This window comes from Pseudochaenichthys georgianus, chromosome 21 (assembly GCF_902827115.2).
Source record: "Pseudochaenichthys georgianus chromosome 21, fPseGeo1.2, whole genome shotgun sequence".
NCBI classification, from domain to species: Eukaryota; Metazoa; Chordata; class Actinopteri; order Perciformes; family Channichthyidae; genus Pseudochaenichthys; species Pseudochaenichthys georgianus.
Window position 1 is genome coordinate 37,384,078 of NC_047523.1, and position 26,777 is coordinate 37,410,854.

A 26,777-nucleotide genomic window follows, 5' to 3' on the forward strand; every position below is an offset into this window, starting at 1 on the left:
CAATATTATTTATAGATCCTGTTTATTTGTTTATTATGACCCTATAAGTACATATCATTTGTAAGCTGTATCTAAAGATGATTATATGTTTTCATTTGAGATGTTCTGTTTGTTTAATTTTAAAGGCATGTGAGTGATTTTTGGTTTTATATCATGTCAACTTTCTCCCACTGCCCTCTGGTGGACAGGCTGCCCAATAAAAACACCAAACACAATAACTGCACACTGCTTTAACAGAAAGTTTTAAATCTCAAATTTGAACAAGAAATACCCTTGTATTAGTTCGTAGCATACTCTGTATTAGTTAATCAGATGTTAAAGCAGATTAACCAATCCCGCCAAAAGGTTAATTTAGCAGCTATTCTGGAGCTTTTGGTCATATCACAAGACATTCACCCAGAAATCACTTTGAAAGGTGTCTTTTTTCTAAGCACTAAAAGGATTTCTTAAGGTTAAACGTTTGATCCTGTTTTTCCACAACAGCTGGGCAAACTAGTGGCTGATGGAGATCATGTGATGTGTTTTAACAGCTAATCAATGGACCTTGTGGTAAGATTGTCTAAAGGCAAGATTCACGTTTGTAATAACTATTTAATTTAGTGTCAGAGAAGAGCACACAGAGTGAAGCAGACTTTCTTTAAGCTCTACAATAGATTACACTTGAGTCTCGGTTGTGTCAGCGCTTGCAGGATTTTATTCAGGCCTCTGATGAGAGTCAGGATGTCCCACCCCTTCACATCCTCAGAGGAAAACATGCCCTCCAAACGCAGAGAGCAAGAAAAAAACTGAATAAAATTGAGCACTGACGCCATTTTATTCAGCGTGTGAAACAGGGCAGAGAGCAGACATTTGACAAGAACTGTGTTTCTGTCTTTAGAGATCCACGAGGCGCCTGATGGAGCCGATCCTGGAGTTGTTGCCGCTCCATTCGTTGAAGCTCTTGTACTGGCCGGGCCTCATGTAGTAGTGATGTCCCCTGTAGTTGGGCTGCTCGTACATGAGCCAGTGGCCGTCCATCACGTTGCAGGAGTTGACGTTGGACATGTGGAAACGCTCATTGAGGTTGGGGCAGTTGTCTGTCAGCTCTATCATCTGACCTCCCATGTTGAAATGCTCGTACAGCCTCATCTTGTAGCTGCCGTTGTGCTGCAGAGGGAAAGTCAAATGGTCACATCTCAACAAAAGTCACAGAGGTTTCAAAACGGTTTAAATACTGTCTAAAGCTCAAAACTCCAAACCCACCTGTTCAAACTGGCATTTTCTCTATAATCTGTACCCTGTGTCCTTTTGTGTCCTTTTGTAGTCAATTTCCTGTTGTTTGTCTTACCCCGGCTGATACTTCACTAAATCCACTGTTTTAATTTGTAAGGTAAAATTGTAAATGTAAATTGTAAATCTGTAACCCTGTAAGGTGTCCTTGGGTGTTTTGAAAGGCGTATAATGTATTATTATTATTATTATTATTATTATTATTATTAAAGCGTTTTGTTTAAAGGAATAGTTTGATATTTTCTGAAACATGCTTATTTGGGTTGCCAAGACATAGATGAGAAGATTGATACCAAACATGAATACATTTAAAAGAAAAAATGATATAGCAAGAGCAGCTAGTTAGCTTAGCTTAGCATAAAGACCGGGCATTGCAGTTTGCCTGGCTCTGTCCAAGTCAAAGTTGAATCCTTGGTCGTATATTTCTACCACTGTATATCATCTCTACTACATGAAAAAATATGTTATACACAACGTCTTAACCATTTCTGATTATTTGGTAATTGTTAAAATGCAAATAAAGGAAAGAGTCTAGAATCTAAGGCTACTTTCATGTTACCTCAAAAAATGTAATGTTATACATAAACATTCTTTTGATCTGTAATTTAGTATAACATCAATTTTATGTTCAAAAAGTATATTGTTTTCGTTGTAAAGAAAACATGTTTATGAACTTAACAGTATATTCCAAATGTATATGTATGTATAGATGTGGCAATGAACAAAGCTTTGGTAATACTGGCTAATAAAGCTATTTGAATTGAATTGATAATATAGGGTGTATTATTCGACAAGAGGCCTCACCATGGGGATCATGCGACAGGACCTGACGCAGTCATTCATTCCAGTCATGCCCATGTAGTCGGAGTACTCTCCCCTCTTCATGTAGAACTGAGTTCCCATGAAGCCCGGGCGGTCGTAGATCATGAACATGCCGCTCTCGACCCTGATGGAGCGGCACTGCTCGAACCTGGAGTGCAGGTCGGAGCAGTCGCTCATGCACTCATGGTGCTGGCCTCCAAAGTTCCTGTCCTCGTAGAAGATGATCTGAAGGAGCAAAAAACAAAGAATTACATGTCACAGCGATGTATACACACACAAAACTGAAATGTTGACTTTAATTAAAGGCATTATTTCAACAAATTCCACATAATTGTATCAGGTTAGTTAAAAGCAATAATATTAGGTTTAAATAATAAATATTAGGTTAAATGTAAAACTATTCGCTGTGGAAGTGGAACTTGTTGACATAATACATTTAATTAAAGTCAACGTTTCTGGTTTTTCAGTGTAGTTATGGCTTTTTTGTATACACCTGTGTAAATTATGTACTTGACAAATACAAATAATGTTCTCGTTTAGTCACGATTTTTAGTTCAAAGTTAACATAACTGTTTCAAGTCAAATTATAGGGAAATGTATATAAATATGTATCCATGTATACCGTGTTTGTTAATTGTATTGGAGTGAAACAAAACCAAAAAACGATATTAAAATATATATTCCCTCCGTTAATTCACACCAGAGTTTCTAACACATTTTAGTAAGTGCCTGCTTTTTATTATAAATGTGTACATCACAATATCTCATCACTTCCATTGAAAGACAATCAACTATCATATTGAATTATCAGCCAGTCCTATCTTTATGTGTAAAGTAAATCTGGATACAAACCTTTCCCATGATGGCAGATGATGTTGGTCAAACTTCCTTCTGTGCTTCGACCACCAAAGGGAGTCCATGTTTTATACGTTAGCCCGTGTTGTTATTGTAGTCCTGCAGTCAGCAGAGACCCTACAGGAGTCTCCTGGTTGTCCGCTGGGATAAAGGGTTAACAGAAACCTGCCGCTTCCAGCAACAGCTGCAACACAATCAGCGCTGAGCTCTTTGACCCATCTTCTGTCTGTTTCAAATGGGATATTGTCAGTGTCGTCATACAGGGTTAAGAAGCTGGAAATATGTGTAAACATGGGGAAATAGATATATGTTTTAATAAGCTTAAACAGTGTTTGAATATGTTGTCTACTGTTGTCAGTAACAGACGAGTGAGTTAATAGTACGCCCATTGTTGATCAGTGTTGATGCTTTCTGTATCTGTCGGGATGTGATTGGCAGACAAAATAAAACAGGACAATAACACACTTATTTTCAATTTACCACGATGTAATCTCATAAACAAGCACTTAATCTATTAACAACAATAAACACAAACTGTATATTCTAGTGTATTAATGTTAGGGACATGCATTAATATAGACTCTTACATGATTACATACAAATATTAGAAGTGGTAATTATTAAGGTGGAGGGATTATATCTCTTCGCTGGCCTGGGAGCGCCTTGGGACATCAACCAGCTCTGACCCCCCAGTCAGAGCTGGTTGATGTCGCCAGGGAAAAGAAAGTTTGGGGCTGGAACTGCTACCCCCCGCGACCCGACCCCGGATAAGCGGAAGAGGATGGATGGATGGATGGTAATTATTAAGCGTGGGAAACAGAAAATAAGGCAACATAATAATAATTTGGTCTACTCATATGTAACAAAACCTAAAGCTACAAGTGTTAACAGTTTCAAATGACTCTAGATTTGGTCCAGTTCACAATATCTTTCCAGATATAGAACGTCCAAAAGATAAAGCCTACTCAGGTTAACTAGCAAATTAGTCAGAACTAACTTTACAACATATTCGGATACAGAAAGGTGGATTTGTTTGCGCATGAGAATAGACCATTTTTATTAAGAAGAAAGAATATCTCTTCTTGTGCCACCATCTGAGCAAAGTGTTTATTTACCGTCAATAAGCAGTAAAACTCTTTGTTTATAGAATAGGATCCTGACTGGCTGCATCACGGCCTGGTACGGCAGCTGCACCGCCCTCAACCGCAAGGCTTTACAGAGGGTGGTGAAAACTGCACAGATCATCACCAGGACGGAGCTGCCATCCATGGAGGACCTCTACTCCCAGCGGCTCAGGAGGAAAGCCCTCCGGATTATAAAAGAACCCATCACCCCAGCCACAAACTGTTCTGTCTGCTCCCGTCTGGCATCCGGACTAAAACCACCAGACTCAGGGACAGTTTCAACTGCTGAAACAACATCTGTTAAACACCTGAACTGTTGAAACAACATCATAACATTCATCTGCTACTTAGAATTATTTATCTACTTATCTAATATATCATTCCAATAACTTGCATATAGACTCTTATTACACTATTTCACTTTTTTAAATTATTTTTCTTTTTGTATTTACTATATTACTATTTACTTGCACTATATTTCTGTTTATCTGTGTTATTGTGTTGCACTGTTGGAGAAGCCTGTGACCTAAGATTTTCATCGGCATAACTACACTGTAGCTATGTTCGTATGAATAAAGAATCTTGAACCTTGAACATAGTTGTAGAATATGTTCAGGCATTAATACACTTGCTTTTTGCTTTACAATAACTAATAAAGAGCCAATAAACTACTTATATGCATGCTAATAAGCAACAAGTTAAGAGTAAATATGTGTATCTAAAGTGTCAGTGTCACTGAAAACAAAATAAGATATAGGCCTACTGGTACTTCAAAAGATGGATTTCTTTTTGTTAGTTTAATGACCCAAAGTGGCTTTTTAGAAGCCAGTCACTCGACACCAAAATATATATTAACAAAAGCAGGAAACAGTTTATAATAGATTAATTTATTTAGTTATTCAAAACAATCTCTTTATCATAGCCAAATGAAACACCCCACTCCTAATTTTACCACACAGTTCAAAGACATTTCCATAGATGTTGGATTTGTTTGAGATGTAAATAAAATCAATAGCTTGCATATATTATATTATCAAATCAAAACTCTGTGATTTTGCGGAAGGACCCGGTGGTGGCGCAGGTGGCCCCCCAGTCGCTGAACATGCGGTACTCCCCGGGCTTCATGAAGTACTGCCGGCCGCGGTAGTTGGGGTGTTCGTAGAGGGTCCAGTAGCCCTCCATCACGTTGCAGGAGTAAATGTCGTGGCTACAGAAGTTCTCCTGCACCGACTCGCAGTCGTCGCTGAACTCCATCATCTGACCCTGGAAGTTGGGACGCTCGTAGATCCGCATCTGGTACGGGCCCTCGCTGGTCTGGAGGAAACACAGGGAGGTAAAAAGGTTCAAAGTTAAAAACAGGAAGTGTGCAGGCAGTGGAGTAACTAAGTAGATGTAATCAAGTGCACTGAAAAGACTGTAATTAAATGTATTTTGTCAACAAATTCCACTTAATTGTATTCGGTTAGTTGTAAGTAATACTATTGTAGTTGAGCTTAATTTTTTTATTTCAACTTATTTAAGCTTTCAACTAACCTAATACAATTAAGTGTGATTTGTTGACATAACATTAAAGTCTTAATTAAAGAAGACGTTTTTGGTTTTTTTCAGTGTAGCTCGTGCACTTTACATATTATTGTTAAATAAAGGAATAACAGAATAAAAAAAATCCAGTTACATCCATTTAGTTTAGTCCCGGAGTCTTTTGTTTGGAGCGAAAAACCTTCATTTGCAATTGATTAATTAGAATTTCCATTATGCACACAGAATAAGACACACATTTAGGGACTTTTTAAACAATGAAAAAAACTAAATAACATACATATAACAAGTTGATCTCAGACAAAAAATAATATGCATTTCACCATGTTGTTTATTGCACTATGTTATGTTCTTAATGTTATGTTATGTATATTGTTGATTTTCAATGCAAAAACGGTTGTGAAGCTGTATGACAATAAAGCCTTTGAATCCTTTGATGAATTCACTTTAAAATACGGTGTGTGAAAACTCTTTGCACAAAGGAACATCCATTCATTCCCCTTCTTCATTGTCTACCAGATCAAAACACTAAAACAAATGAGATAAAGCAGACATTTCTACTCACATAGGAGAAGGTACGGCAGGAGCGGATGGTGTCGTTGTAGCCCATCCAGCGCTGGTAGTCGGGGTACTCGCCCCGGGTCAGGACGTACTGGTACCCGGCATAGTTGGGCTTCTCGTACAGCACCCAGCAGCCGCTCTCCACCTTGATGGAGTTGCAGCGGCTGAAGTGGGGGTGCATGTCGGGGCAGTCCGTGTCGCACTCATGGGAGCGGCCCTGGAAGTTCCTGTCCTCGTAAAAAGTGATCTGAGTCCAGGAGAGACATCAGGGAGACATCAGGGAGAGGTCACACTCAGTCCACAATTCCTGCAAATCTATTTTATTGCACTATTTAGTGACAACATGGCTTTTTAAGTTCGGTAAATTGTATGTTGTTGGAGGAGCCTATAGGACCCACTATTTCCATTCCCAAAACTAAGCTGTAGCTATTGTGCACATCGGCCTACATCTATGAAACAGGAATAAAATACATATCTCATGCAAAATAAAACATGTCATTCTTAAGACAAAGTTGTTGCAGTATTAATCCACGTCCGACCAACCAGATGTTCTCAAACATAAAGCCAATAAAGGCATCAAAGAGTGTTTTAAGTTTAAGTGTGATTTACTAGTATGGGTCTGTTCACATTAATTGCACACTTAGTTTCCCACCTAATCATAGCTGCAAAAGAAGATAACTACATTTTAAATATACAGTTGTTGCAGTATTAATCACTTCCCTGCTGTTTGAACAACATATATTTGAGCCTAACACATCATGTGTGCTTCCTTTTGTTCCTGCATGCACCTCGTTTGAACATAAAGCCTGTTGAAAGAAGTCAAAGACAGTTTTAAGTGATGAGGTAAAACTCTTCCTCCATTTCGCGTTTTTGACCGTTAGTTTCAAACCCAAATCCTCATCATACCTGCAAGGTTCACGTGTGAGTAAGCTTATTCTCGCACCTATCATGATATAAATAGCTAGACAACAGTTTCTCTTTGACATTTTTTAGAGGTTGCATTAATATCCAGAATGTCCTGCATTGCCCTGGATACAAGTTGATACATCCATAAATCCTTACCTTGCTACTCATCTTGCAAAGAGTCCTGGAGCGAGTCGCCTAGGGGAAATGTTGGTCTCACTAAGCAGCAGCAGAGCGCTCTATATAACCTCAATCAAAGGGTGAGCAGCTGTTATTTCAATGAGCGGGGGTTTAACGCGCTGGCATCGCTGCCAAAGGTCCTGATCCTGGGCATAGAGCGAAAACGCCTGAATCATCACTGCAAAAGTCCTACCAGGCAGATTACTGACCCACGTGCCCTCTTTATTGATATGCACATCCGAAAGACGTTTTATCTGCTAATCCTTCATCGAGTGGATCAACCTTTCCACGCAGAGGTCATCACAAAACAACACAGCATGTTCCTGGAGTTTCAAACAATTGGAGCTGAAAGTCTCGAACACGTGAATATTTGAGTTGTTCTTAAATGCCTGGCTACATTTCTGACATCAGTATTGAAATTATTTGTACTATTTGTTCAGCTTCCACATGGTCAAGTCATTAGTGCACATCATAAAATCACTTTCTCGTTTTTCCTTTTTAGCTAATCGCAAACAATTATGTACATTTCCTGTTTCCTAAGTGACATTACATTACATGTCACTTGTTAGACGCTTTTATCCAAAGCGACTTACATACATTCAGTGCTGTGGACAATCCCCATAGGAGCAATTTGGGGTGAAGTGTCCCAGGGACACAACGACATGCTGACTGCAGTGGGACTTGAACGTGCTATCCCCTGATTTGAACTCCAGCACACTATCCACTGAGCCACAGCCTTAAATTATTGTCATTGCTCATGTCATGGTGATCTCTTGAATGCATTGACCCTCCAAAATATCCAGCCTTTAGGTCAGTGCATGAGTTATATTGACTTTTTCTGTGAGAAATGTAGGCTACCAAAGCGACTGTAATAACGTGGTAATTTTCCAGCTGTATCTTTTTCTACAATTCATTGTTTAATCATGGGAATTGGTTTCAGCAGCAGTTGATACATCCCCCTTAAATCTTCCTCATTTCCTAAGGTATCACTCTCTAGGGTGCACCATTAAAACTTGAGAAGTGTAAGCATGCAAAGACTTAGTAAACCTAGAGAGACATCTGTATCACTGTCCAATATAATATGTAAACAGGAAGTATGTACACAAGCTAGCACAACTTCAAATAAATACTGTTTAAAGGTGTTTTGTCAGGTATTTGTTTGCAAATGTCTGCATACATCAGGGGTGTCAAACTCAAGGCCCGGGGGCCACATTTGGCCCGCGACTTCATTTTATGTGGCCCCACAAGAGCTTGCAAAGAATATAATATGTTTATTATACGGTTACATGCTACAGAAGCACGTCGCCCATAAACTACATGTCCCACAATGCATCTCAAATGTGACTTTTTTCTCAGAATTTGCCTTTTTCTCTTCAAAATATGCATTTTTTCATAGAATACCTTTTTCTCAGAATTAGATTTTTATTTCAAAATGTCACTTCTATTTCTTTTTTCTCCAGAATTTGGCTTTTCTTTTAAAATCATTTTGGGACATACGCACTGAAAAGACTTGCAATTATTTGCCCTATCTTCTGCTTTCAGATGTAGTTAATTATGAAGTTATACCCTATCCGATGATAATCCAATCCAGAGGCAATGATGTAATATAATACATTATTTTATATATATGATATATTTATATATGTATTTTTATATAGTCTTAAAGTTACAACCGGCCCTTTGAGTGCAACCATAATGCTGATGTGGCCCACGATGAAATTGTGTTTGACACCCCTGGCATACATAAAAGAAAATAGGTTGCATGAGTGTATAGTCAAGTATATCATACATGTAACATATCCTATTATGCTAAACTAACAAGTCTTCTGATTCATTCAAGTATGAGTAAGTCAAGTATTAATATGATAATGGTAAAATAGTCTACAACAAGCAAAAGACGTGCATTTAAAACCTTATTAGGTAAAAAGGTATCATAAGGAAAATGTATGTTAATTATCACGAGTAAAAGTAATGCCTCTAAAGCTGAAACATTTTATCAATCAATATTAAAAAGGGTTTTTCTCAGAGTGACAGTATGGAGGGAGCACTAAAGCCCAGGACAACAGAACAGAGGTGAGAAATGAAGGTATTTTAACACTTCTTTCTCTGAGGAAATCAGAAATAAAGTAAAAGACCGACAGCAGGAGTGTTCAGTCGTGCAGAGACTCCTTTGATCCCTCGTAGTGCTCAGCTGTCTCCTCAGGGCGATCACTGATGTCCTGAGGAGAGAGGAGAGGTGTTAGATGAACAGGAAGTGTGTGTGGGTGTGTGTGTGTGTGTGTGTGTGTGTGTGTGTGTGTGTGTGTGTGTGTGTGTGTGTGTGTGTGTGTGTGTGTGTGTGTGTGTGTGTGTGTGTGTGTGTGTGTGGACTAGCATTACTATACTTGTGGGGACCTACATCTGTTTACATAGTCACGTGTGGGGACGCGCCTCCCTTATGGGGACAAATTGGAGGTCCCCATAAGGGAGATCATTCATTTTAGGGTGAAGACTTGGTTAGGGTAAGGGTTAGGGTTAGGCATGTGTTGGTTATAGTTAAGGTTAGGATAAGTCTCCAGGACATGCATGTAAGTCAATGTAATGTCCCCTGAAGTGATGTATACATGGTATGTGTGTGTGTGTGTGTGTGTGTGTGTGTGTGTGTGTGTGTGTGTGTGTGTGTGTGTGTGTGTGTGTGTGTGTGTGTGTCCACAGGGGGGCAGTAGAGACCTTTGATGATTTTAAATATTCATTATACTGTATTTCTTGAAAGTTATGAAGGTACTTCCTGTTTACATATTTGATTGGTCAGTGATACACAAGTCTTCATCTGAAATATTCTGTATTTGTATCAGATGAGCAAATGAGGACGCTGTGGATACTCACAGTGAGGAAGGAATGAGACGAGGAGGAAGAGGAGGAAGAGGGGGCTGTCTCTCGTTTGGACGGTACTCTAGTCTTCATCCTCTCAGACACCCATCGTTTCAGCTTTTGACCTATGAGACATTTTATTTTATTTTAAAATAAGTTACACCATTTTTTTAGATGAGTGTGGGGGGAACCTATAATGCAAAATGCACTTTTTGATGTCTTGTATACATCAACATGTGTCCCCGGTGAGTCAGGGAACTCACGCAGCATCAGAAAATAAAACCCTCTCTCTTTTCCTCCGTACCCAAATCTCTAAAAACGGGGAACAACGAAGCTGATCCAGATTTGCGTCCGATATGACGTAATATCTGAAATGTGGACCCACGGCCCAATCAGAAACGTTGCTATCAGAAACAATGCCCGACTGTTTTGGACGTAATATGGTCGGTGTTTACATTAGCATCGCTAACACTCAGAGCTAACCTGTACTGGAGAGCATGTGTGTGAAGAAGCAGGAAGTAGAAAGGAACTCACCTTGTGGTATAACCGGCAAGAGAGAAAGCCTTTGAGCTCCAGACTGTTTCAGATCCTTGATAATCCATGATATGGCGTTTCATCACGGCAGCATTTAGTTTAGACAGTAGCTGCCGGGTCCCGCATGAGCTCAGCCCCCTCCCTTTTTATATTTTTTTGTACTTTATTTAAGTATTTCAATGTTTTGCTACTTTGTACTTCTACTCCACTACAGTTCAGAGGTACATGGTGTACTTCTACTCCTCTACAGTTCAGAGGTACATGGTGTACTTCTACTCCTCTACAGTTCAGAGGTACATGGTGTACTTTTCCTCCACTACATGTATTTAATACCTTTAGTTACTCTACAGATGTGGATGAATGATGTGAAATCTAATCAAGTGTTAAATCAGACTTTAGTTCCACCTGGAGTAAATCCACCAGCTACCCTGCAGTCTACAAAGTCATTCAAATGAGCTGCACCTTCACCAGCTTTGATAACACTTTCATGATCAATCATTATAAAACACATCATATATATTATTCGACTACTACTTTTACTGTCGCTACTTTCACTAGATGTTGATGATAATACTTTTGTACTTTTACTTGAGTAACATTTTGAATGCAGGACTTTTACTGTAACAGAGTATTCCTACACTCTGGTATTTCTACTTTTACTCAAGTACAAGATCTGAGTACTTCTACTATTTACTACAAGATCAGAGTACTTCTACTTTTACTCAAGTACAATATCTGAGTACTTTTACTCAAGTACAAGACCTGAGTACTTCTACTTTTACTCAAGTACACGATCTGAGTACTTCTACTTTTACTCAAGTACAACATCTGATTACTTCCACTTCTACCAAAGTACAAGATCTGAGTACTTCTACTCAACTACAAGATCTGAGTACTTCTACTTTTACTTATCTGAGTACTTCTACTTTAACTCAAGTACAAGATCTGAGTACTTCTACTTTTACTCAAGTACAATACCTGAGTACTTCTACTTTTACTCAAGTACAAGACCTGAGTACTTCTACTTTTACTCAAGTACAAGACCTGAGTACTTCTACTTTTAAGAACAACATCTGAGTACTTCTACTAAAGTACACGATCTGAGTACTTCTACTTTTACTCTAGCACAATATCTATACTTATACCACCTCTGTTTATAGCCTATGAAAAAAACTATTAGAAAACGAAGGCTGAAGCTAACGTTAGCAGATAGTGACAATGTATTTAACGATTCCTTAAATGATATTGCGACAGAAAAACTTTTCAGTTCACATCACGCTCTGCCGCTCTGCTCTGAACACCTGAACGGCCCGTTCTAACAGCTGTTCACCAGCGGCTCAGTCTGTGCCACAGTGACTCCTCCGCACAGTTAACCAACGCACCGTAGATAATGTAGCTGACCCTCATACCGGAGCAGCAGAGTTCAGCCGACAGGCAGGAAGACTCGAGCACACAGCTCGCGCTTCATATATTAAAAAATAACACCATGCGCGTCATGATGGCACATAACAGCTCGCGACCGCAGATTATTTCGGCGATTCGATAAAATGTAAATTATATTTCACGCAACTTTAGTTGTGTGAGGCGCCGGTTGGCTGCTTCGTTGTTGGAGTTTACCCCAGTGGACGAGAGGGTCACCTCCCTACGCCTGCGGGTTATGGGGGGAAAAACTCTGACTGTTGTGTGTGCTTATGCACCAAACAGCAGTTCAGAGTATACGGCCTTCTTGGAGACCCTGGAAAGAGTCCTGTATGGGGCTCCTGAAGGGGACTCTTTAATCTTGCTGGGAGACTTCAACGCACATGTGGGCAATGATGGAGACACTTGGAGGGGCGTGATTGGGAGGAACGGCCCCCCTGGTCTGAACCGGAGTGGTGGTTTGTTCCTGGACTTCTGTGCTAGTCATGGATTGGCCATAACAAACACCATGTTCGAACATAAGGATGCTCATAAGTGTACGTGGTACCAGAGCACCCTAGGCAGAAGGTCCATGATCGATTTCGTTATCGTATCATCGGACCTGAGGCCGTATGTTTTGGACACTCGGGTAAAGAGAGGGGCGGAGTTGTCAACTGATCACCATCTGGTGGTGAGTTGGGTCGAGTGGCGGGGGAAGCCTCTGGATAGACCTGGTAAGCCCAAACGTGTAGTTCGGGTGAACTGGGAACGTCTGGAGGAGGCCCAAGTTCAGGAGGCCTTCAACTCACACCTCCGGCGGAGCTTTTCGGGCATTCCTGTGGAGGTTGGGGACATTGAACCAGAGTGGTCGGTGTTCAAAGCCTCTATTGCCGAAGCCGCGGCGGGGAGCTGTGGTCTCAAGGTCCTAGGTGCCTCAAGGGGCGGTAACCCTCGAACCTCCTGGTGGACACCGGTGGTCAGGGAAGCCGTCCGACTGAAGAAGGAGGCCTTCAGGGATTTGTTATCCCGGGGGACTCCCGAGGCAGTTGCAAGGTACCGACAGGCCCGAAGGGCAGCAGCCTCAGCCGTGGCCGAGGCAAAGCAGCGGGTGTGGGAGAAGTTTGGAGAAGACATGGAGAAGGACTTTCGGGCGGCACCAAAGTTGTTCTGGAAAACTGTCCGACACCTCAGGAGGGGGAAGCAGGGAACCATCCAAGCTGTGTACAGTAAGGATGGGACGTTGTTGACCTCAACTGATGGAGTGTTAGGACGTTGGAAGGAACACTTTGAGGAACTCCTGAACCCGACAACTGAGCTGGAGTATGACGGGGGATCAACACCAATCTCCCGGGGGGAGGTCACTGAGGTCGTCAAACAACTCCACAGTGGCAAAGCCCCGGGGGTGGATGAGATCCGCCCGGAAATGCTGAAGGCTCTGGGTGTTGAGGGACTGTCATGGTTGACACGTCTCATCAACATTGCGTGGAAGTCGGAAACAGTACCGAAGGAGTGGCAGACCGGGGTGGTGATTCCCCTTTTCAAAAAGGGGGATCAGAGGGTGTGTGCCAATTACAGAGGCATCACACTACTCAGCCTCACCGTGAAAGTTTACTCCAAGGTACTCGAAAGGAGGGTCAGGCCGATTGTCGAACCTCAGATTGAGGAGGAACAATGCGGATTCCGTCCTGGTCGTGGAACGACGGATCAGCTTTTTACTCTCGCAAGGATCCTGGAGGGGGCCTGGGAGTACGCTTATCCGGTCTACATGTGTTTTGTAGACTTGGAGAAGGCGTATGACCGAGTTCCCAGGGAGTTACTGTGGGAGGTGCTGCGGGAGTATGGGGTGAGGGGGTCTCTACTCAGGGCCATCCAATCTCTGTACTCCCAAAGCGAGAGCTGTGTCCGGGTCCTCGGCAGTAAGTCGGACCCATTTCCGGTGAGGGTTGGCCTCCGCCAGGGCTGCACTTTGTCACCAATCTTGTTTGTAATATACATGGATCGGATTTCGAGGCGTAGTCGTGGGGGAGGGGGTCTGCAGTTCGGTGGACTAAGAATTGCACCACTGACTTTTGCAGATGATGTGGTTCTAATGGCTTCATCGGTCTGCGACCTTCAGCACTCACTGGATCGGTTCGCAACCGAGTGTGAAGCGGCTGGGATGAGGATCAACACCTCCAAATCTGAGGCCATGGTTCTCAGCAGGAAACCGATGGACTGTCCACTCCAAGTAGGGAATAAGTCCTTACCCCAAGTGAAGGAGTTCAAGTATCTCGGGGTCTTGTTCTCGAGTGAGGGAACAATGGAGCGTGAGATGGGCCGGAGAACCGGAGCGGTACTGCAGTCGCTTTACCGCACCGTTGTGACGAAAAGGGACCTGAGCCCGAAAGCAAAGCTCTCTGTGTACCGGGCCATTTCCGTTCCTACCCTCACCTATGGTCACGAAGGATGGGTCATGACCGAAAGAACGAGATCGCGGATACAAGCGGCCGAGATGGGTTTTCTCCGCAGGGTGGCTGGTGTCTCCCTTAGGGATAAGGTGAGAAGTTCGGTCATCCGGGAGGGACTCGGAGTTGAACCGCTCCTCCTTCGCGTCGAAAGGAGCCAGTTGAGGTGGTTCGGGCACCTAGTAAGGATGCCACCTGGGCGCCTCCCTAGGGAGGTGTTCCAGGCACGTCCAGCTGGGAAGAGACCAAGGGGTAGACCTAGGACCAGGTGGAGGGATTATATCTCTTCGCTGGCCTGGGAGCGCCTTGGGATCCCCCAGTCAGAGCTGGTTGATGTCGCCAGGGAAAAGAAAGTTTGGGGCTCTCTGCTGGAACTGCTACCCCCGCGACCCGACCACGGATAAGCGGGAGAAGATGGATGGATGGATGGATGGATGGATGGCAACTTTAGTTACATTTCCATGACTTTTCCAAAACTTTGGGAAAAATATTGTTTTCCATAACTTTTCCAGGGCCTGGAATTTGCATTTTAAATTTCCATGACTTTTCCAGGTTTTCAATGACCGTACGAACCCTGACACTTACTGTGTTTCTTGGAGTGGTACACAGCCTTGTAAGATCCGAGCATGGCTAACGGATGGTAGGAGAGAGTGAAGGGGTACACCAGTGTGCCCTAGAAAAAAAATCAGACAACTAGCATTTCTAAATGACCAAAATAATGCTAAACAGATGAGTACAAATATGTTTCTTCTAAACACAAGTGTGAATTGTTTAGGATACTTTCACCTTGGAGTGCTGGTTGGGGAATGAGGCTGCTGGTTTGCAGCGGTACAGAGCCAGGATCTCCTCCACGGGAAGGTGGTTCTGGAGCGGGACAGAGCAGGAAAGGTTTAACGCAGCTAGCAAATAAAAAAGGTATGTCTATGCAGTATTAACATCATACGTAAAAGAATTAGGGCCACAAGATAAACAAAATGTGGGATGTCACGAAAAGTTTAAAGAGATGTTCTGATTTGAATCCCCACATTTTCTCAGAATTCTGAATTCAGAATTCTATTTACTCAAAGCCTTTCTGAACCTTATGCTTAAAGTCAGAAATCTGAGAAAAAAATCTGAAAGTCTGATTTAATTTTTTTCTCATAAATCCGACTATTTTCTCAAAATTCTGAGATTAAAATCAGAACTCGTTTTTTTATCACTTTTGGTCACATCCCCAAAAAAAAAATTTCTCATGTTGATCGTATCCTGTTCCGTAATATCATAAATGCACCGTCATATAACAAATACATACATGAAAGTTGACATAAACTCACGGAGTAGTAATGGGATACCCCAGCAGGACCGATATACTCTCCTTGGGCTTCTCTCGTGTGAATGTATCTGACCTTACTGGAACATGGGGGTTTCGTAAAAGCTGCATTCAGGTATAACTCACCATGATAATCCCAGCAAAGGAGGACAGGATCATGGCCTCTCGCTCCAAGCGGTTTGGGTACTGAGCGCTTCCTGAGCAGCTTGTTGCTCCACTGTGGCACAGAGGAGAGTTTCACTTAAATAAATAACTAAAATAAGAACAGCAGAGTATATCCACAGCTGCAGCAGGAGGCCTTGTTTACATCTGGCCGTTTTGTTTTTACTAAAACTTAAAATAAGTCTCAGATTTTGAACACAAATATTGACACTGCTTAGCGGCACAGATGTGTTGTTTAGGCAAACTGGTAAAGATCCAAAACCAAAAGGAAAGATATCTATAGTTTGCAGATTCTGATTAGGTTTATCCAGTAGTTAAATCCAGCTCCATTGCTAACTCTTTTGCACCTTCTACTCAAGTAAGATTTTGGATGCATGAATTTGACTTGTATCAGAGTAGTGGTATTATACTTTAACTACAGCTAGAGATCCAAGTACTTCCAGCACCATCTTTATAGTCTTTCTTTAGACTATGAATACACCAGCAGCTCACATGATGTCTCTGTGGAGCACATCCCGCCCCTCTTCTTTGTCCAACCACCACAGGGCAACAGTAATGGCCAGGTCATAGTGAGCCTGTATCACGCAAATGAAATACAAAGCACTTCAGGATGATCAGTTTCTTTCTGTTTTCTATAAACGGATGCAGTTCAACAGGTGATGTCTTTACCAGGTCATCCAGCATCGTGGAGGTCCCCTTCCCTTTCGGATCAAATGACTTTTCTCTGAGTTTCTGCCCGATGTAATCAACACTGTTCGGATATGGACAAATTAATTATTTGGCATTTCAAAAATGTCTTTTTTAACAAACACTGAGCTTTTGATATCCACTCACATGAGAGCCTCCACTTCTCTTTTCAGCTGCTTTGTCTCCATGTTTCCTTTCAAGTAGGTCTCCTTAAAAAAACAGAAAGACTTCTAAATATTGTTTTACTTGCAGTCATTTCCTCATTTCTATTTTGACGAGACTCTACTGACAAAGAGGGCTTGCAGCACCCAACAATGTAATAAGTTTTTCAACGTTATAAAATGCTGTGACGTTTATTGTATTTACATTGTTATAAATATCGTAATACCTTTCAGTTGGGTATTTTTTCCCAAAACTGATACATTTATTAAAGAATATAAACATCCTTTTTCCAGTATCTGTACATAATGATTCATATTGAATGTCATCTTTGCCTTGCCTGATCTAATGACATTTCTTTATTCAAACAGGATATCAAATCTAACTTGAAATCAAGAAAAACAACTTTAACAGTTATGTACATTTTAAAGTAGAAACGCTTTGTCTTAGAGGCTTTACACAGAGAGTTCAATACATTCCCTGTAATGTTACAAGATATTAAATTATCTTTTAAAATGGTATTACTATATCAAGAAGGACATTTATTTACACTGCGTAAAAACACATTTAATCAATCCCAATATAAAAATAACTATTTGGTTTTCTTTTATCAGGTTACAGTGAGTGCACATTGTATTATATGTTTAGGAAATGTCTATAAGTGTGTGCTACATAACAGTAACCTAACCCTAAGAGGTTCATTTGCTGCTTCCAGTCAGAACCTGACACCCTGTTGGACCCACAGAGAGACAAACAAATACAACTGTGCAATAGCAATAACCAAACAACTTAAATTGAACGCATCTCTTCGGTGCAAGAACACATAGAAAAACAAGACAATATCTGACTTATTCATTTGGAAAAGTTGACGTCTGGACTCACCACAGAGTTCTGATCCACCATTAAAAGACCTTCACTTCACATGATGAGTCGACATGGTGCTCAGAGGGCTGCAGTCTTGCTGAACTGAATATGTGAAGCTCTGCGGGAACACAAGCCTCCACAGCGAGGTGGAGCAGACGTCTCAGGTGAACAACCGGGGGTAAATAATTCATGACCAACCCCCCGTCAATCTCTAAAACCATGAGCAGAAACACACTGGACAATAACACAGTACATGCGTATTACTTAAAGGGGACCTATCATGCAAAATGCACTTTTTGATGTCTTTTATACATGAATATGTGTCCCCGGTGTGTCAGGGAACTCACGCAGCGTCAGAAAATAAAACCCCTCTCTTTTCCTCCGTACCCAAATCTCTAAAAACGGGGAACAACGGAGCTGATCCAGATTTGCGTCCGATATGACGTGATATCTGAAATGTGGACCCACGGCACCATCAGAAAGTTGCTATCAGAAACAATGCCCGACTGTTTTGGACGTATATGGTCGGTGTTTACATTAGCATCGCTAACACTCAGAGCTAACCTGTACTGGAGAGCATGTGTGTGAAGAAGCAGGAAGTAGAAAGGAACTCACCTTGTGGTATAACCGGCAAGACAGAAAGCCTTTGAGCTCCAGACTGTTTCAGATCCTTGATAATCCATGATATGGCGTTTCATCACGGCAGCATTTAGTTTAGACGGTAGCTGCCGGGTCCCGCATGAGCTCAGACCCCTCCTTTTTATTTTTATTTATTTTAAAGCTTTTTCCCCAAATCAGCACTTTTGAAACAGGAAGTGAAATAGAGGATATGAGGCATGGCTAGAATGGGTGATCTGTTTGGTATTTTGAGCAAAACACTTCATAGACATGTTTTTTATATATTTTTATATATCTGAGACCTATGCTATTGCCTAAAAATAGCATGATAGGTGACCTTTAAGTACAATTTTGAGGTTCTTTCACTGAGTATTCTCAGTTATTTATGCTACTCTATACTTCTACTCTACTACATTTTAGTACTTCATACTTTTTACTCCATTACATTTATTTCACAGCTTTAATTACATTTTAGGTTTCGATTATTAGCTAACACAAAGTCTAAATTAATTATTAAATACATATATGTTTAGGTTAATATATCCAGCTGCCGTATATAAAGTTATTCAAATTAGATCCACCTTTACCGGTTGTGATAAAAACATAATAGTAACGCAGTAACTCTGACTCTGAAATGGGCCATTAAGCATGAGGAGTACTTTGACTTTTGGTGCTTTAAGATGAGATAAGATAAGATGGCACTTCATTCATCCCAATTTGGGAAATTGTTTTTGTTGCAGCAGCATAAAAGACGAGGCATTTTTACAATACAACTACAAATAAACAAGAATAGAAATAAAATAAAAAATATACATGTTGAAATAGAAAATATACATGTAGATATTATATATACAAATATATATGACATAAGGAATATGGAATATAAAAGTATGTTCTGATGCTAAATACTTTTGTACTTTTACTTGACATTTCCGCGTAAAAAACTACTTTTGAAATGTAGTATTGCTACTTTTACTTGCGTTCAGGATCTGGGCACTTCTTACGGCAGCTCATTGTGGAATAGCCTCCCAACTGAGACACGGGATCGTCCCACTCTCAATTGCTTTAAAGGTCAACTCAGAGAATGGTTGAGAAACAAACAGACGTGCAATCACCGCTAAATGCACTTCAACACATCTCCTCTCGCACTTTATGTAGCTCTTGTATCTTCTCTTGCATTTTATATGTCGTTGCTGTTATATTGTATTACCATGTCATAAATACTCGTGTATGCTGCTCTTGCTTTTTTGCACCTTTTGCATATCATGTATTTAGTTTTTGCTATGTTTGTAAAATGTAAACTTCTTAAATGTTGCATGTGAGGGACTGCGGGTGGAAATTAGCTCAAAGCTAAATCTGGCACTGTTACGCTTGACACATTTAAATGTTTTTAAGTGTTCATTACTGTGCATAGTCCCTGCCAAATAAACGATTAAATGAAAAAAATGACACCACTGATGGAAGTAAGTGTTTACATTCAATGTTTTCACACAGATCACACGTTTGTCCAGTCTAATCTACAACATATGGTTTCAAGCAAACACAAAAAAGACTGATTAATAAAGTCTTTATTAAGATGAATAAAAAAACAACAATTCAAAATGTAAACAAGGCAACAAAAATAAATTAAAGAGTAGAATCAGATTTCTCCAACTTGGGTTTGGTCTTCTTCTTCTTCTTCTCCTCCTCCTTGAACACAGGCGAACTCAGAAACGTGCAATCCGTGAATTTGTCGCCACGCCTCATTTTACTGTTGAAAGAAGAAAGAAATACACATGATTACTGGCTGCCGTTGTTCTGGTTTCATTTACGCTGATTCCTCTCGACGGGTGGAGGCTCCTCACCCGTTGATGGTCGGCTCCTTGTAGCTGACTACACCATTCCCTCTCCGGCTCCTTCCTCCATTTTCATGTTTTGGGGTGGCAATGGTGTTGGTTAGTGACGTTAAGATGCCCCTTGCTGCAGCACAATAAATCACGGTTAAGTTGCCTTTTAAAAAAATTGAACAAAATTGAATCTTAAAGGTGGGGTAGGTAAGAATGGAGAAACCAGCTCGAGTGCGCTAGAATTTGAAAATATGCAGCCGAAATAAATCTGCCTCTTCCTTCAGACTTCCTTACAGAGCCCCTCCTCCAACACACACGAACGCGCACATGACCAATGAGGGCACGAGATAAGTCTGTGCCCAGATGGAAGCTGACAGGCAGGTAGGCCATCCAGTTACTTTAGCCGGGTCGGCTCAGATGATTGGTCGTGCTTTTACAGCGCCACGGCTTCCACAGATGACATTTTTTTAATGTATTTATTGTCAAAGCATTTAATGTATTCATTGCTATCGGGATGTTAAGAGCATTCCATGGAATATCACAAACTGTTTCTGAAGGGAATTACCTACCCCACCTGTAAGTAAATTTGTTGAAGTGGGGTTGTGTGAGGAACTTCTATACACTTCTACGGTCAGTGCAGTAGATGTCAGAAACAGCATAAAGTCAAAGCAATGTACTTCTGAGGGTGGGTATAAAATACGTTTTTATGATGCTCACAGAACATATTGCTTTTATCCTCATACGATGTAGAGTAAGTAATACCTTGACTTGATGGATAAAAACCTCATAAAAGCCCACTGATTTAAAACCATCCTTTTAACCCTGTTTGATTCTAGGGCTGTACCCGAATATCCGAATATTCGGTTGTTGGCCCACTATTCGGTTTTCAATTTCGTTATTCGGATATTCTTTTTTTTGCACTGCAGCTGCTACATTGAATTTATTGAAATCTCCAATATCAACTTAAGAGCTTGTGCCGCTTCAGGGGGTGCCAACACTTAACCATAAACTTTATCGTTAACTTTCTCCGTCTTTATATGTAGATATTACTTTTCGCCGTCACGTTGTTTCCATAGCAAGAACAACTTCCTGTCAATGGCGCTAACTCGCCTTCATAATAAAAGCATTGTCCATCCATACAAAATAGGAAGCCAAGCCAAATTACACTTAAGACATATACAACTGCAACGAAAGTAACACACACAATAGCCTACCCTTTTCAAAGAACATAAATTGGGTTACATACATTAACAAATAACTATAAAACAACAATACTGTAGAATAATAAAATGAATGCCTTGAATAAACCGAAATACACGTGTTAAAAATTGTATTAAGTTTGTACTGTATTCCACCTTTTAAATATGTTAATGCCTGAATTTCTCAGAATTTCCCAATTTGAGCTGAACAAAGTATAATAATAATAACCCAAGGTCGCTTTACAAGTCGGGTAGGGGGGGGGAGTAGGGGAAAAAAGGCAGACAGGTTAAGGGGGTGGGGGGGGGAAGTAGCGGAAAAATAAACCTATTAAACTAACTATACAGTGCGGAAAGCCTTGGTAAAAAGGTGCGTTTTGAGGGCTTTTTTGAAATCTATCCATCTATTACTAATAACCATGTTCTCGCAATCGTTTACACTCAATACATCTTTACATCCATAACGGTGTTGATGTTGAACAGGTTGCAATTGAACGACCAATCAATGTCATTTAACTTCTTTACTACACTAGATAAAAACAATTTGAGCACACAACAAAGAGAGAAAACAATGGTTACCTGGAGAGGGTTTAGCTGGGACGGCAGGGGACTCTTTGGCCGCTCGGACAGATGTCTTCCTCCTGGGAGTAGCCAGTAAAGAGTCGACCTCGGTGTCATCAAGGACATTTACGTCCATCCATGGCGGCATCTCGTCCATCAGCAGGTTTCCCACATCCTGACGAACCGCCTCCTCCCTGGTGTCCAGATTGTTTAACACGTGAGCGTGACTGGTCCTCTTGTTCTTTAATGTAACAATGTCTCGAGTTTTCCGCCTGTAGACGACCATTGTCTCCTTTGGCTTTCTGCCTCCTGTGGATGTGTGTGCCGCCGTGGATGTCCTTCTACACCACTTAGGATTCCGTGCCATCCCGGACTTTGACTCGCTTGGTTTTGAATCAAATAAATCGCCAAAGCTGTCATCTGACTCGTTTATGTGAGAATGCAAGTCTGCCATTTGTAAATCGTCTAGTTGTTCCACGTTTCTCTCAGGAACGCCATCGCCACGGTGATGTGAGGCATCCCCGCCGCCCTCAAGATAACACACTTCATTTTGAAAGCTAATTCTTTTGTCTTTCTTCTTTCTGTTACTTAAATTATCTACACGCTTTTTCCTTTGAACTGTCTTCTTAGTAGATGTACTCTTTCCCTCTCTCCTGGCTTTTTTAGATATCTGAACCTCTGGTGCTGAAGTACGCTCTTGGTCAAGCGCCAGTACCTCGAGGTCATCATTGTAACTGAAATCCTCTTGAAGGGCTTCTCTGTCCATAGTGGCCCGCCATGGACGCTTACAAGAGCTTGGCGTTTCCTTGATAAGGTCTCCTTCGCTGTGCTGGTTTGATTCTAAATTATTTAGATCAACGCCGGCATCCATGACAGTTGCCGGTTCTTCCGTCCCACAAGTGGCGGTTTCAGTAGAAGGCATTAAGTCCTGCTCTAGGGCACTGACTTCTGGTGACGCTCCGATAGAGAAGATGCTTTCCCTGGCCACTGAGACCACGAATGTCCCTCTGCATTTCGCTCGCTGAGTTATTCTCTTTATTTTGCACTGCGGTTCAGAGAACTCTGATTGGGTGACTTCATCTGCACAAAACGGGAACTCCTCAGGTGGTTCTTGCTCGTTGCATGCTTCATATTTCCCATGACGTTCTTCTTCTTCAACTTCTATGTGAGCCTGTTGCAATGTGGACTGATTGCTCTCGCTCTCACTTTCACGCGGTAGCAGAGGAAAAGCCACAAATGTTTTCCTGTTGGCCGAGGAGCTGCTCCTGCTTTTAACCCTAGACCTGCATGTGACTCTGGACCTTCTTTCTATTTCAGCTGTTTCCTTTTCTGTTACACTTTTGCAGGCTTTTGAGTTTTCAAAATCAGGATCTGTGAAATAATCATCCAGATCCGATACGCCAATTCCATTTGAATCTGTTTTTGACTCATGGTCACGGGATTTCTGTTTGTCCTTTACCATTTTCTTATGGTTTCCAGGTTCAAACTTGTTCAGTCTGGGAATGCGCGAGGTATTGCCACTCCCACCCAGTGATTTGGGTAATGGTAGCTCAATAGTATCTGGTTCTATTACATCATGTAATGCAGGGCCTTCTGTCTGTAACAAAGTCCCAGTGGGAGAACTCTGAACTTCACTCCGCTTCAAATCTGCTGAGATCTTCACTTGTGGATTTTCCGCCACACTTGACACAAAGGCTTGTTCCTTATCCTTCTTGGCTTTTGGCTTTCCCGAGCGGGCTTTTCTCTTAGCCTTGGTTTCCACAACAACTATCTCCGCAGAATCACTCACTGTCATTTCCATTGATGTATTCAGAAGCACAGTCTTCTCTTGTTTGGAAACTTGTTCAAGGGGAACGTCATCAGGAAGAGATGGGTTGGGTTTTTCACATGTGCTTACAGCTGAGGGGGGTTGGGTTTTTTGTAAACAGGGGATTGACTTCATATCAATCCCAGGTTGTGAGAACATGATTGACAGCCTCTCCACTTCTTCCCACAGGCTGCTGGACGGACGGGATTTTCCTCCCTGGGGAATCTGTACAAGCTGGCTTGAACACCTTTTCTCTGGATCCCTTATATCTATGGAAAAGAAGTTGTGAAAAATGTATAAATTACTTATTTTCAGGGAATTTTCATCAGTGCATTCAATGGTGATTTGAAATCAGAAACAACACAAAATCTTAAGCTCCGTACCATTGAAAGCATCTGTGGACTTTCTGGATCTGTTCAGGATATTAGCGACGTTTGAAATGGGTTTCTTTTCGGGTAAATCTGCTAGTTCTTTTTGGAAGGGACACAACATAGGCTGTGCCATTTCTGGCTGAGGTGGCTGTTCATCTGTTGGACTAAAAATTGGGGTTAGGGGGGAGGAGAGCGAGATAAAGAGAAAGAAATAGCAGATGTCATTCAAAGCCACCTTAAAAAGACATTTATTTCAAAGTATTTACTAATCTGAATACTGCATTTGCTCACCTTTCCACTAAAAGATTCTCGTTGTTGATGCCACAAGATAAGGTCTTGTTGTCCTCAGGAACTTTATCCTAAAATACAGTAACAATCAAAGATTGTGAGTGGTAAAGTTTGACATTTGCAGGGATTATCAAGTCTAAAGTTCAATCTTATCATTGTAAGAATTATGTTAGATAGCAGTTTGACTTTTAAAAATCCATGCCAAAATATGACTAATGAAAATAAGCAAAAGGAAAATCAAGCGCCATGTCTGTGCCTGACTAAAAAGATATCCAGTTGGTTTAAAACAACACACTGCAAAGAAAACGTGTGTCCTGCCTGCCATAGTTATAGGAGATAAATATTGTACTCATCACTGGCAGATAACACAGCTGTTTTATTAAACTTATTCAGAGGAATCCTTACGCCATCATGAAACAGCTCATCCACCATGTCCAAGTGCTCCAGAGTGTTGCTACGGAGGGTGTCCAAGATGAGGAGCTGGAAGACAAAAACCAAGATGAATCGCAGTCCATATAATCAATCATCATATCAAACAGAACACTTAGGAGACAGTCTGTGCATTATTATGACTAATCGTATGGTAAGAAGTTATTGCCACCTGCCCAAAAGGCCTTGATTTTGATATTTATTTAAGGCAATTAAACCAACCAGTTTCCTTTGCTTGTATTTCTTGGTGGCCAGCTCGAAGCAGAGTGCCTCCACCTGTTTCTGATAGTGCACTATGTCCATCTCCAGCTCCCGGCTCCTCTCCTTCTGGACCTCCAAAGCAACAGCTAAGGCCTTGTTGTTGGTCTTCAAAGAGATCTTGAAGAAGGAGGAGGTGTCTGGGGACGAAGCATCACAATATTAATTCAAAATATTTACTTCCTTCGATAAAAATGATATAAAACTTGGAGTATACAAATGTTAATGTGTATAAAATGAAAGACAGACTCACTGAGGATCTTGTGTTTGATCTTTGATGCCGTAACAGTAGCTGAAGTCAGCTTGGACGGCTTTAAAGAGGCCATTGTCCTCATAGGCAACATCATTAGCTATATCAAATGTGTCTATGTCCGTGTGAAATAAATAACCTGAAAGGCAAAACAATTGTTAGCTTATGTTCATGATGGTTCAGCACACGGTAGCGTGTAATGTTAATAATGTTGGTTTGATGGTGGATTTTTGTAGGATTAAGTAGGGGAGAGATGCAACACTTTTTGCATTTCTCTTAGTTACTCAGAGACTATTTGGTCTAGACCAACTTATGCTAATTACCAATAGCATTTAAAGATAAATATATTATGATATATTGTCCATATGTTGCGACTGACCCAACCTGGGGACATTTGCATCAGGGACGATTGCAACATATTTAAAATACTCTATACTTCACTATTTAATTTTCACTTTTTGTCTCAATGAGTAGAGTATTCTTCAAACATGTATTGTTTTAGAATAATATTATACTTTTATTTATTTATACAATAATACAATTGCATTATTTATTGTACAAACCTGCAAATGCTGTTGTGTTTTCTGAAATACTGTGGTGTTTTCTGAAATGCTGTGGTGTCTTGCACTTCAGGGCCACCGTAGATTTGAATACCCTTTAAATCTCTGCAAAATAACTTGTTTTTCTACTCTTTTTTAATGTATGGTCTTCTATCTTGCCTTTACATAACACCATGTTCTAGCTACACACACATTTTAACACATGCTTTTCATTTCACTTAAAAGTAAACAAATTAAGTATTCAAACAAAGTGAGTTTGGATCAATTCATTCAACCAGTCAGGAGGACAGTATCACACATTACACTTCACGAATAACATACTTGTATACCTCCAAAACTACATTATTCAATAAATGAAGCAGCACATGTAAAAGTGTCATCACAACCGTCTCCCCTAAGCCGCACATTAACAACAACAAAACGTTTCCACATGCATAATTACATGTACAAGTTATATTTTGGCAATGCAAATAAAGCAACAAATATCAACGCCCATTTTGAGGTTAAACTCGCAGTTTGTTTAACGTTCATTGACATCAACACAACAGTATCTTTCAATCTGAACACAAAGCAACCGTAACTTTGAGGAAAATCCAACTCTGAGAACTTTTTGCGGATCATAACTGAGAAATATGTTGTTGTTCTCTAACGTTTGCTGACGTTACGTTGAGGTTAGCTATGTGTACGTGATTTGAATGATATTTATGCTATGCTAACCCAGCTAAGTAGCTATTAGCGAAAAAGAAAATGCGGACAAAACGTACCGTTATCAAACGTAAACCAGCCGTAGACTTCGCCTCCAACAAATGTATCAATATTTGATCACTACGAAATTAGATCATTCAAACGAACGGTGGAAAATACGGCTGATTTCAAATCCAAACATATAACCGCCCCGTAGATCCGCGCATGCGCTGTGAGTCATGTGATAGAAGATGGGAGCCAATCAGAAT

The 26,777-nt window shown here is 40.9% G+C and overlaps 3 protein-coding genes and 1 pseudogene across 4 annotated transcripts; all 4 read right to left on the bottom strand.

Annotated features, from left to right (window-relative positions):
* Nucleotides 1-873: 873 nt before the first annotated feature.
* LOC117467091 (gamma-crystallin M3-like) lies at nt 874-2,952 on the bottom strand. The gene is made up of 3 exons (XM_034110681.1): nt 2,944-2,952; nt 2,074-2,316; nt 874-1,146 (listed from the first exon to the last, which is right to left on the bottom strand). The coding sequence occupies exons 1-3, from the start codon at nt 2,950-2,952 to the stop codon at nt 874-876; spliced, it is 525 nt and encodes a 174-aa protein (XP_033966572.1).
* A 2,032-nt stretch (nt 2,953-4,984) lies between these two features.
* Nucleotides 4,985-26,777, bottom strand: part of LOC117467007 (uncharacterized) — a 122,619-nt pseudogene continuing 100,826 nt past the window's right edge.
* LOC117466933 (uncharacterized protein C2orf80) lies at nt 6,347-18,386 on the bottom strand. Of its 2 annotated transcripts, none has more exons than XM_034110446.2 (10): nt 18,276-18,386; nt 17,679-17,778; nt 16,785-16,846; nt 16,620-16,701; nt 16,443-16,525; nt 15,915-16,005; nt 15,266-15,343; nt 15,065-15,152; nt 10,119-10,228; nt 6,347-9,472 (listed from the first exon to the last, which is right to left on the bottom strand). In XM_034110446.2, exons 2-10 carry the CDS (start codon nt 17,697-17,699, stop codon nt 9,404-9,406), a joined length of 684 nt encoding a protein of 227 aa, XP_033966337.1. In that variant the 5' UTR covers nt 17,700-17,778; nt 18,276-18,386; the 3' UTR covers nt 6,347-9,403. The 2 variants fall into 2 exon arrangements, with proteins under 2 accessions (XP_033966337.1, XP_033966335.1); XM_034110444.2 differs by having other exon boundaries at nt 17,679-17,794.
* sgo2 (shugoshin 2) lies at nt 19,829-26,739 on the bottom strand. The gene is made up of 9 exons (XM_034109402.2): nt 26,589-26,739; nt 25,268-25,403; nt 24,979-25,154; nt 24,733-24,807; nt 24,331-24,398; nt 24,052-24,203; nt 21,880-23,937; nt 20,123-20,237; nt 19,829-20,028 (listed from the first exon to the last, which is right to left on the bottom strand). The coding sequence occupies exons 2-9, from the start codon at nt 25,359-25,361 to the stop codon at nt 19,905-19,907; spliced, it is 2,862 nt and encodes a 953-aa protein (XP_033965293.1). The 5' UTR covers nt 25,362-25,403; nt 26,589-26,739; the 3' UTR covers nt 19,829-19,904.